The 10,659-nt window shown below is 34.0% G+C and overlaps 1 protein-coding gene across 1 annotated transcript; it reads right to left on the minus strand.

Moving 5' to 3' along the window:
* Nucleotides 1–993: 993 nt before the first annotated feature.
* LOC112015928 (pentatricopeptide repeat-containing protein At5g56310) lies at nt 994–4,857 on the minus strand. Its single transcript, XM_024048395.2, has 2 exons — nt 2,232–4,857; nt 994–2,132 (listed from the first exon to the last, which is right to left on the minus strand). The coding sequence occupies exon 1, from the start codon at nt 4,628–4,630 to the stop codon at nt 3,002–3,004; it is 1,629 nt and encodes a 542-aa protein (XP_023904163.2). The 5' UTR covers nt 4,631–4,857; the 3' UTR covers nt 994–2,132; nt 2,232–3,001.
* Between the last annotated feature and the right edge of the window lie 5,802 nt (nt 4,858–10,659).

A 10,659-nucleotide genomic window follows, 5' to 3' on the forward strand; every position in this document is an offset into this window, starting at 1 on the left:
TATTCACTACTTTGTTGGCTAATCATGTGATGGTGCTCGCATCACAAACTCATTCAGTTAGGTCTGTAACATAATGTATATATCAATATCATACCAGATTGGCCATGCCAATGCATAACTTAGCACAATCAAAGAGTGAGTATATTTGAGATATATAATTGGCTTTATGCCCACACACACATACAAGTGTCTTTTAGTAAGGTTTGAAGCCTATAACTAGCTAGGAATTTGGTTTCAGACCATTACTACCACCACAACCAACAACTATTACTTTGCCACGGGCGCTGTGCGTGTGCACATGCATTCAAACAAGTAATAGACCATTTCTATTAGCTAGTCTTATCTTCTCCTCTCCTCAAACTCTTTATGAGTATTACTTTCATAAACTTTTATCTTGCAAATTGATATCACTGAATCATTCTCATCAGTATTCTAGAAACTTACTGAGTTACCAAAAATTCTACACATAATTTCACACCGAAAATCAAAAAACTTAATTTGTCGCCTGTCACCTTCTCTAACATGGGAGGCCACTATAATTTGTTTAGAAATGAGTAAGTCCTGTGATTTTACACATTTTAAAAATTAAACCCATTGCTGGGCGGTTGCTGCCTTTTTAATCCTAGAGATCAACACTTCCAATTCCATAACAAAGAGATATAAGGGAGACATTGAATCTTCTTGTGTAATCTCTTTCTAGAGAAACTTCCTTCAAAACTAGGAGATAACATTTTATACCTAATGACAGATCTACTAGCCCTCCAAGGCATTTGTTAACTGAGCTGAATGCAATTCATTTGTTCTTGTTTTTGTTTTAAGGAGTATCAATGCAATTTATTCGTTAATTGTGAATTACAAGTCTCATTGATTGATAACTAACAAAAATGATGAGAAAGGAGTCCGAAAAAACAAAGCAAGGAATATTCTAGTTATTCCCCATGAAATCTAGGGACATTGCATAGTTGCATTCATCCATCCCCACAAGCCACACCATAAAAGGTTGTACCTATATATTTATCAGCCATCCAAACTTTGCCCCGCTTTAAGTTTTTTGGGCATACAAGCCTTGTACAGCAAGTTTTTGGGGGTAATTAACAAACAAACAAAGAAATGGTATGGTACCTTACGTGTGATCTTTGTACAAAGCAAGTAAATTCGGGTGACGGATGTCTATGGCGTTTCTTGATGGACTATGATAATTATGGCAATGGTGACAACTCTGTCAATATATCAATCAGATCTTCTATGCTTTTCATGCTGTCTTCACCTTCACTGATTGCAAGCCACTTGGGCACTTCAGCATTGCAAAAGGCCCTCTCCTGCTGAAAATATTTCCAACACTGGATTCAAAGGCAGGAAGGATTGTTGTACCATCATTTGCTTGAGATATAAATTTTGCTGCTGGTGTTGCCCTTGCCTGTCTCTCCATACTTTGTTGTTTGGCCATTTGATCCTCAGTTGCTAGAACTCATTCAAGCAAAAAAAAAAGTTGCTAGAACTCATTGAAGCAGCTATTAGAATGATCAAGGCGCAAAAAATATTTCGATTTTATTTCCTAGTGTTGACATCAGGAGATGTTGTAGTTTATTAGCTGAACCTATAGAATACTTTCAATCTTAATTCATCTCGTCAACCTCAAGATGGAGGAAACTTAAAGAGGAACAACTAAAAGGAAAAGCATTACAAAAATAGAAAAGTAAAAGAAAAAGGTTAAATCTAAAATAAAGAACATTACTGTATTCACCAACAGATTAAAATGCAATTTTGGAGCCATGGCCTGAAGAAACTTTTCTTAATATTCAACCTTTGATACTCTTTTAGATATCAAAGAATTGGACAAACCAATACAAAGAATCCTCCCCCTTAAATTTTTTATTTTTTATAAATAAAATTTCTAGAGCAACACACTTGTTAGATATTACGAAAGAACTAAGGACGGTCTTCAAGTGTCACCTTCTTCAGTGTAAGATCCAAATAAGGATGTGGACTCCAAAAAATATAATGTCTGCACGCTTGATAGATAGTACGAAAAGAACTAATGATTTGGATTTCAGTGTCACCTTCTTGAGTGTAAGATACAGAAAAAGGACGTGGACTCCATGTGTATGTTCCCAAGCCGCCACCAGATCAGGCTAATGCAGCAAAGAATGAAAGAAACAATATTATAAATTTTGCCATAGATAAGATCATTTACTTAAATCCAGATACTGATGTTTGAGAACTACCAATACCTGAAAACCAATAGCAACATAATGTGGAAAATGCTCCCTAAATGTAGAGGCCATGGTTTCAGCCAGCATCCAAGAAATCCATGAGTTCCCAAAGCAAAAATGCTCAACTTGAAGCCAAAACTTTTGAAATTTTGCGTAGCTACTTTGGGACTTTGGCGTTAGAATTCCCTTTGGCAATTGGACATCCACGTCAAAGTTTGAATTTCATACTCAAATATGGTGCAAGATGAGCAAAAGTATCCTGATATGATTCACACATATCACCAGAGAAGTAGGAAATAGAAAATGCATAAGAAGCTAAGGACTTGGCTTGCTTCTTAACATGCTAATTTCCAACAATCCCCATAGAGCAAGACACATCTGTAAATTGATGAAATTGATACACATCCCTCAAAATTATCCCGTCGTACCTAGTGCACAAAGCTCCCACTTTTACAAGGTCTAGAAGAGGTCATGGTAGGTAGTCTTATCTCCTTTCCATATATTATTTATACGAACTTGGTGGTTGTGTGACAATCTCCACAAATTGGAAGGTTTTTTGTCACACAAAGAAGTACAGCAGGACTGGTGTTTAAAAGCCCAAAAACAATGGCTAACTTTTCACTGTGGATTTTCTTTCTACTCTTGAATAACATCATGCAAAACAAAACTAGCATCAAGTGTTTAGCCAGCTGACTTAATCCTGTCAGGCAATGCCTCCAATAACATATAAATTTCCTTTGCTTGAGGGTGAGATGCATCTCCACCAAGAAATAACTAGGCTTTCCCATTTACCTCATCCAACTGCATCCAGGACTTTTCTTCATGCCATGAAATTTTAGAAGAGCTCTCAAATTGTCCACCTCTTTCCACTTGCCAACTTCAGCATACATATTTGAAAGCAGGACATAATTCCCACTATTTTCTGGTTCTAAGACGAACAACTTTCTAGCTGCAATTTCTGCAATTTCCAAATTGCGGTGACTCCGACAAGCAGCCAACAATGCACCCCATATGCTTGGTCCTGCTTGCATGGGCATTTGATCAATAAGCTCTTTTGCTTCGACCAATCGGCCTACCCGGGCCAAAAGATCAACAACACAAGCATAATGTTCAACTCTTGGATTGATGGAGTGTTCTTTGTTCATACAGTTGAAGTATTTCAAGCCAAAATCAACAAGACCTGAATGGCCACATCCAGATAATAACCCTGTAAATGTGATGGTATCCGGTTGAATTCCCTCTCGGATCATGTCCTCAAAAGTCCATACACATTCCATTCCGCATCCATGTGAAGCATAAGCAGTTATCATCGTATTCCAAGTAACCAAATTCTTTTCACGTATCCTATCAAAACATTGACGAGCATCAGCGAGGCTTCCACATTTAGCATACATTGCAACTAGTGCTGTCAGCACAAAGGCATTCGAGTCCAAACCAATCCTAATAGCAAAATCATGAATCCGTCTCCCATGCTCAAGATCCGAAGACTCTGCACAAGCAGGAAGCACACTCATTATTGTTACCCAATTAGGCTTTACCTCTGAATCTTCCTTCAACATCTCCTCAAACAAACACAATGCCTGCTCAGCCAATCCGTTCTGCGTGTACCCCGATATCATAGCAGTCCAAGAAACAATATTCCTACACGGCATTGTTCTAAAAAAACCCTCAGCAACACAAATCTCCCCATCCTTCATATAGCCCGCAATCAATGCATTCCAAGACGAAACATCTCTTACAGACATTTTATCAAACAACATATGAGCATCCCTCAACTCGCCGCATTTCACATACATATCAATCAAGGAAGTCCCAACATACAAATCAAACAACAACCCAAGTCTCAAACTCATCCCATGAACACATTTCCCCATCCAACTACTCGACAAGTCCGCACAACACTTGAGCACAAAAGGGTATGTAAAGCTATCACCTTTAATTCCAAGAGAGTTCATTTCGAAATATAAATCAATGGTTGTTTTTGAATACCCATATAAAGCACAAGCACGAAGTATAGAGTTGTATACAAGAACAGTTGGGTGATGGGTTTTTTGAAACAGAGTCATGGCAGTGTTAAGATGACCAGAACTTGCATACATAGCTATCATCTTGGCAGCTAGGTAGGAATTGGGTTTGAGGCCACGAAGGGTTAAGTGAGCATGGATTTGTTGGCCTAGTTTGGAGAGGTTGAGGCCAGTTAAGAACTGAAAAATGGGCGCGTAGGAGAGAGTGTGAGGTGGGCTTTGGTTGAGTAGTGGTTCTAAGAGGGTATGTAAGTGAGTGGAGGATTTGGGCTGTGATTGTGGTGGTGGAACATTGGTGCAGTGAGAGTGAGAGTGAAGGCAGGAGAGAATGCATTTGAGTTTTGGGTTTGGGATCGTGGTTGGTGTTGTGCGTAAGAGTTGGACATGCAGCATTGACTGAGAGATAAATGTCTGTGTCCAACTCAACTTTACGTAGGAAATATTAGGAAAGAATGTTGGGAGTTTATCAATGTAAAACTTAAAATTGTAGTGTATACTGTAGAGGAACAATCAAATCTTTTTGCTAAAGATGATATTTGTTTCCACTAACTGAGTTTGCTAATATGCTATAAGCAAATCACCTCTAGGATATTTATTTAACTAAGACTGAATATATAAATAGTAATGTTAGAGAATTTGTGAATTTCACTCTAATGGTTTGCAGAGTCTATAAAAAGCTTTAAAATTCATTGAAATGTGAAAATAAGTGAATATGGATTAATAGTGATCAATAAAAAGTTGCATTTGAAAATGTCAACCTGAAATAACACCATGATTGATATAAAATTATAAATTATCTAAAATGTTGTTTTGGTCGACACTAGTCGTTAGGGACCCCCCCCCCCCCTCACCCCCCAAAAAAAAAAAAAAAAGACACAAGAAGCCTCCTTTCCCATTTTTTTTTTTTCCTCCAAAATTATGCAAAACACACATTTTGCAACTTTCTTAATCAAGCAAGAATGAGCTCACTTGGGCAGGCTTACCATCTTACTCAAGCAACAATTGAGCGAGCTCTTGCTCGTGCGTATGTGCACCTTACTCATATTTGCTTGACCAAAATACTGATTCACTAACTACGTTTCTTGATCTAGGAATTCATTTACCTATCAACATTGTAAAATTGTTCAAGCAAGCCACTAAACTTAGTTTTTAATTTTCAAAACTTTTTCTTTATTATGGTATTATCAAAGTAAAATCATGTATATTACAACCTATACTGGTATATATATATATATATATACAATAAAGAAAAGTGAAAGCATGGTGAAAGATAATAGTTTCAAATCCATTTGTCTCTTAACATTTTTTTGTAAGAATTGAAATGTACTTTAGACTTTTTTAACTTTTTAAATGACATTTTTAGATCAAATTAGTTGCTTTCCGATTTAATTTTTGTATAGAGCTTTAATTTGAGGTATGTTTTCCCATTTGAGGTTTTTTTTTTTTCTCTAAAAAAAATTTCATCTGAGATATATTTTCCTGAATTAAATTTTTTTTCATAAAAATATTCTGAATTACAAGAAATACAAACAAATGATTTTTCACGTGAGCCAATTAACAGAATTTTTTTGGGATTTAGTTTCAAGATTGCAACCAAATATAAGAAACCGAACATAGCCAACAATCTAACAAACAACCTATAGAATCCAGTTACTCAAAAAAAAAAAAACCTATAGAATCCAAGTCTAAGCCTAACTGAACATAGCCTTGCCTATTTTTGGGTCTACCAGTTATTGTCCATTACTCTCATTAATACCTATTAAAAAAAGGGGGCCAAAGTTAGTGCGTGTGTGTCCATTATTGCATTAAAACCTAGGATAAATAAGGCCCAAAGTAATTACATAAGTGTGTGTGTGGTCCATCATCCATGGAAATTTACAATGATTGGCAGATCCCAAAGTCAAAGCCCAGATTAGCTGAAATGGGTCTGCCACTTTGTATCCATTATTACATTGACACCGGTTAAAAAAAGGGTTTTATTACCTAATGCTCTTAAAACATGTATTAATAAACAATTAATTTTTTTCTTTTTATGAAAAATGAAAAAGTGACTAAATTTTTTGATAACTTTTTCAATTTTTTATAAAAAAATTTCTAAAATAAATAATTAATATATGCCTTAAAGGCATTCATTAATAAAACCCTTAAAAAAATGGCCCAAAGTGGGTGTGTATCCATTATTTAATTAACACTTATAAAAAAATGCAAGACTCAAAGAAAGTAAGTGAAAGAGAGAGATTCCTTCTTTTTAAGAAATATAATTGGTGTCTTTTTACTTGAAATGCATAAAGGTCATTTCACATTTTCACGGTTAATGTTTTATTTTAAGTTGAATTATAACCCATAATATTTGGATTTAGAGATCATTAATGGAGTAATATAATTAAATACGTAACATTCTTATTCTACTTACTTATCTCAAACCAAATGATAGAGATACTTGAAAACATATCATCTCAAATTAGTGTTGGATAATGTTAGCTCTTTTTGCTTTTTATCTCACTTTTTACTAAATAAGTAACAAAGTTAACCTTTAAAAAAAAAGTGATTTTTTATCTTTTCGTTTCACTTTATGATGTGTTTGGATTGAGAGGGAAGGAGGGAAAATAAAGTAGAGTAGAGTAGATTTGGCTCAAAATTAACCTATTTTTAGTAAACTCTACTATATTCCCCTCTACTTCCCCACCCTCAATCCAAAAGGGCCTTTAGTAAATAAGTTACCAAAATTTATGTGAAACAGATAATCATGTCCAGAAGGCAGAAGGATGTATAATATTGATATAGAAATGATAACCATATAAAATACCGAAGGAGTAGGTGGGATGGTTGGTCCAAATTAAATTATATATTTTACAAAGAAATAATTAAGCCATGCAACATTTTTAAGCTTTTAAATTGTAAGTTGGCTTAGAAGTGGCATAGCAGCTTAGGCCAGAGCCAGACAGTCCTTGCGTGACTATCAGTATTTTGATTTGGTCTTTGGCTATTAGTTTGCTATAATTTTTTTTAACTGAATATAAAATATAACTTGTTTTAGCTGTTACCTAATAGCAAATAAATTCTTTAACTCTTGAACGATTTTAATAATTATCTTGTACATCAGATATATACATTGTCGGTTATAATATGTGTGCATTATAAATTATAACAATAGGAAACTGATGTACTATAAGAAAGAGATGCATGTATGTGAAATGTGAAACATAAGATATCTTCTCTAAAAAACCTGAATTCTATGGTATTAGTCAACATCCACATATGTCTCCCATAGTTTTGTTATTTAGCTTTCAATTTCTGAATTTTAAAATGTTCCAATTTTTTTTGCTTAGTAGAGTATCCATAAGTTGTTGAAAACCTTTTCATTTTGCATGTTCCTGAGAGCAGAGTGGTTCAAATTTGGAGCCCACAACTTCGTGCATCGGTGCATGCACATGCGGGAAAAGTTGTCCATATGTTTATATCCCATTTGAATATCAGCTCCGGCCATATATTGTTGACCTGTGCAAATTTGTCCATACATCGATCTTCTTCTAGGTGACATTGGCAAGTAATTTGCTTTCCGAGAAAATTATTAGATGTTTTCAGAGTATGGCGACGTATGCTCTCTTATTTTATATTTTTCGTCGATACTATAATGAGTTTAATTAGTAAGATAATCAATGAATATAAGATAATGAAGTATCATGTTACCGTATTCTAAAAATATTTAATAATTATTCGTTCATTCCTTCTCTTAATGTCTTTTAATAAGTTTTTTTTTTTTTTGAGAGATTCACTCTTGTTTGTACTTATTTTATTTTAAAGTGTTGATTTGATTATAGGATGCATTGAAAATCTATGTTTAGCATCCGATTTTGTCATTTTGTGATGTGATTTCGTTTCTAAAATGGTATGGATTGTCAATTTGCCTCAATTTAAAAGGACTTTTCTTGTATCTATGATAATCCTCTATTATAATTGATAAATATGTTAATTGTGATATTTTCGGTTGTGGAATTAATTAAGTACCAATTGTCAACATCAATACTATTTCAACTTGTCTTCTTTTATTCTAGAGGAAATTACACCTTACCCTAGAAATAGTGTAGTTCTTGTAGTTTTATTTATATTGGAATAATTACAGATTATCCACTTATGGTTTAGTCCGAATTTAATTTACCCACCCATGATTTCATTTTTGACACTTTATAGCATACTTCCATTTAGTCTTTGTTACCCATCTCTGTTAATAAAGAGGGGTAAATAAGTCTTTTTACTCTCATTTTATGTCTCTCTCATCCCAAAACAAGAAAAACAAAAAAAAAAAAAGCAAAAGAAAACAAGATCAAACTAAGAAATAAACCCAGATTTCCTCAAACTAAGAAACCCATCGTACATACAAAACCATTAAATCGACTTGCCCCTTGAGCCAAAAAGCCAATTCAATCTAACTAGCCACTTGAAATAGAAATATTCAAAGTAAACCCAGCCATTCATACTAACAAATAACAAAAACCCAGAAAAAAAACCATTCAAAAAACATGAGCACCTAAGAAAAGTCTCAACAACCCATCATTTCCTTCATATTCATGACTCATCAGAACACAACAACAAGCCCACCCAACAAGAAACCATATTTGGACAAATACAGATTCTTAGAAACTTTTTTGAAGGAATGAATGAACCATATTTTTTAGATCTTAAGAAATGAATGAACCGTATTTTATCATTCAAGAAACCATATGTACCATTTAAAAGTCCTGGTGAAAGCATCATCTATTGTGATAATTATGTTGTGTGAAAATGTGGTTTTTGCCTTAGGATCATGCCTATCCTTGAACCGATGAGGTCGGCTTTACTATTCACACACGCAGCAACAAGGTCATGGGGTTGTTACCATGCCTTTTCTGGTTCACCACTAGTTTTTCACAAATATCCTTAGGCTCTTGTTTTTTACGAATTGAAATCGCGCTTAGAAAAAATTTATGGAGTAAGGCTACTCATTACTTAGTATTTAAATTGAAGCTTAGGTTAAATCATCAATAATTATTGCACGATGAACTCACCCAAGCAACAGATGAACTCAGAATCAAAGCTCCTTTTTCCTTGGGTTACTTGCACGATCAAAGCCTAGATGGTTCTCGGTCTAGAGTCTCAAGCACATTGCATTGTAGCATCTAGGATCATAGTTTGGTGAGCAAGTTGGATGGGAGTGAGTTTTGGAAGTAAGGAGTGTTTTGATCCGTTTGGGCTTTTGTTTTTGACATATTATGTGTTAGAGTAACGGTTGAAGGAGAGGTGGGTTACGGATTAGTAACGGAGGGAATCACAGATGGATAAAATGTCAAAATTGAAACCATGGGTAGGCAAGTCAAATTAGAGGCAAACCACAGGTGGGTAAAGTGTAATTATCCCATTTATATTTCTTTGCTGCCTTTTACTTTAATGTAAATAAGAGTAACTTGTTTTACGCCCTTTGATTAATGTAAGTAAATTTCTTCAATTTCAAAATTGTTGGACATATTTCATATTTGCATTAGTTTATGTATTGTTTTCCAACCTCTCCTTGCTAAAAAGTCATTTTGATTGAGATATATGGAGTCCATTTGATTCACTTGAAAAAAAATTAATTCAATCATTTGAGTTAGTAAATTATTTTTTGTAAAACAACTCTTGCTTTCATTTTCTTCCTTATTGATCCCCACTAAAAGAGAATAATTGAAAAGTGTAATTTATCATTTTTAAAATTAAATTACATCTAATATTATAGAGTTTAAAATATATATATTTTTCCTTTTCTTTTATAATCTAACTTTTTTTTTTAAAAAAAATTCTGGTAGAAACTTAAAATATGGAATTCGTTAAGGGCATCCAAAGTTTACAGCCCTTAACCCAATCCAATGGGCTTTTTATTTTTATTTTTATAAGACAAAATTTTTACTCTAACCTAATCTAAGTGTATATGTGTATGAAACTTCCTTTTAGAGACTTGAACTCCGACTCTTGCCTTCCTACACCTTCACAAATACTTATACTTGTAAAGTGATCACCGCATCAAAGTTGAGCGGTAATAATTCAAAGGCCCTTTGTTATCTTTGGTACTTTGTGGGAGTCCTTTGTGGACTGACTCAGATCTTTTCTTTTTTTGATGAGGACTCAGATCTTTTCTTTTTCCTTTTAAAAAGTAAAGTCATATTTTCATAGACAAATAATAATAATAAAAATTCATAGACAAAATACAGCGGGCCTTTCCTGTCGCACGTTGGGCTGCCCCTAAAAGACAAAATTTTTTTGTCCTTGGAACCCAAATTATTAAGAAGATTCTTTTTTTTTTCAACAAAAACAAGAAGATTCTTTTTTGTTTAATCTCTAACGGGGATCCCCAATTGTTCTATTTTTGTAGTTGAAATATATTTTTAGTATTGACTAGGTCTTTTAAATAA

This window comes from Quercus suber, unplaced genomic scaffold, assembly GCF_002906115.3.
Source record: "Quercus suber isolate HL8 unplaced genomic scaffold, Cork oak 2.0 scaffold_215, whole genome shotgun sequence".
In the NCBI taxonomy this organism is placed as follows: Eukaryota; Viridiplantae; Streptophyta; class Magnoliopsida; order Fagales; family Fagaceae; genus Quercus; species Quercus suber.

Bases quoted from the DNA above. Each gene is read 5' to 3' on its own strand.
- LOC112015928 (XM_024048395.2), bottom strand. From the start codon at position 4,630: ATGCTGCATGTCCAACTCTTACGCACAACACCAACCACGATCCCAAAC.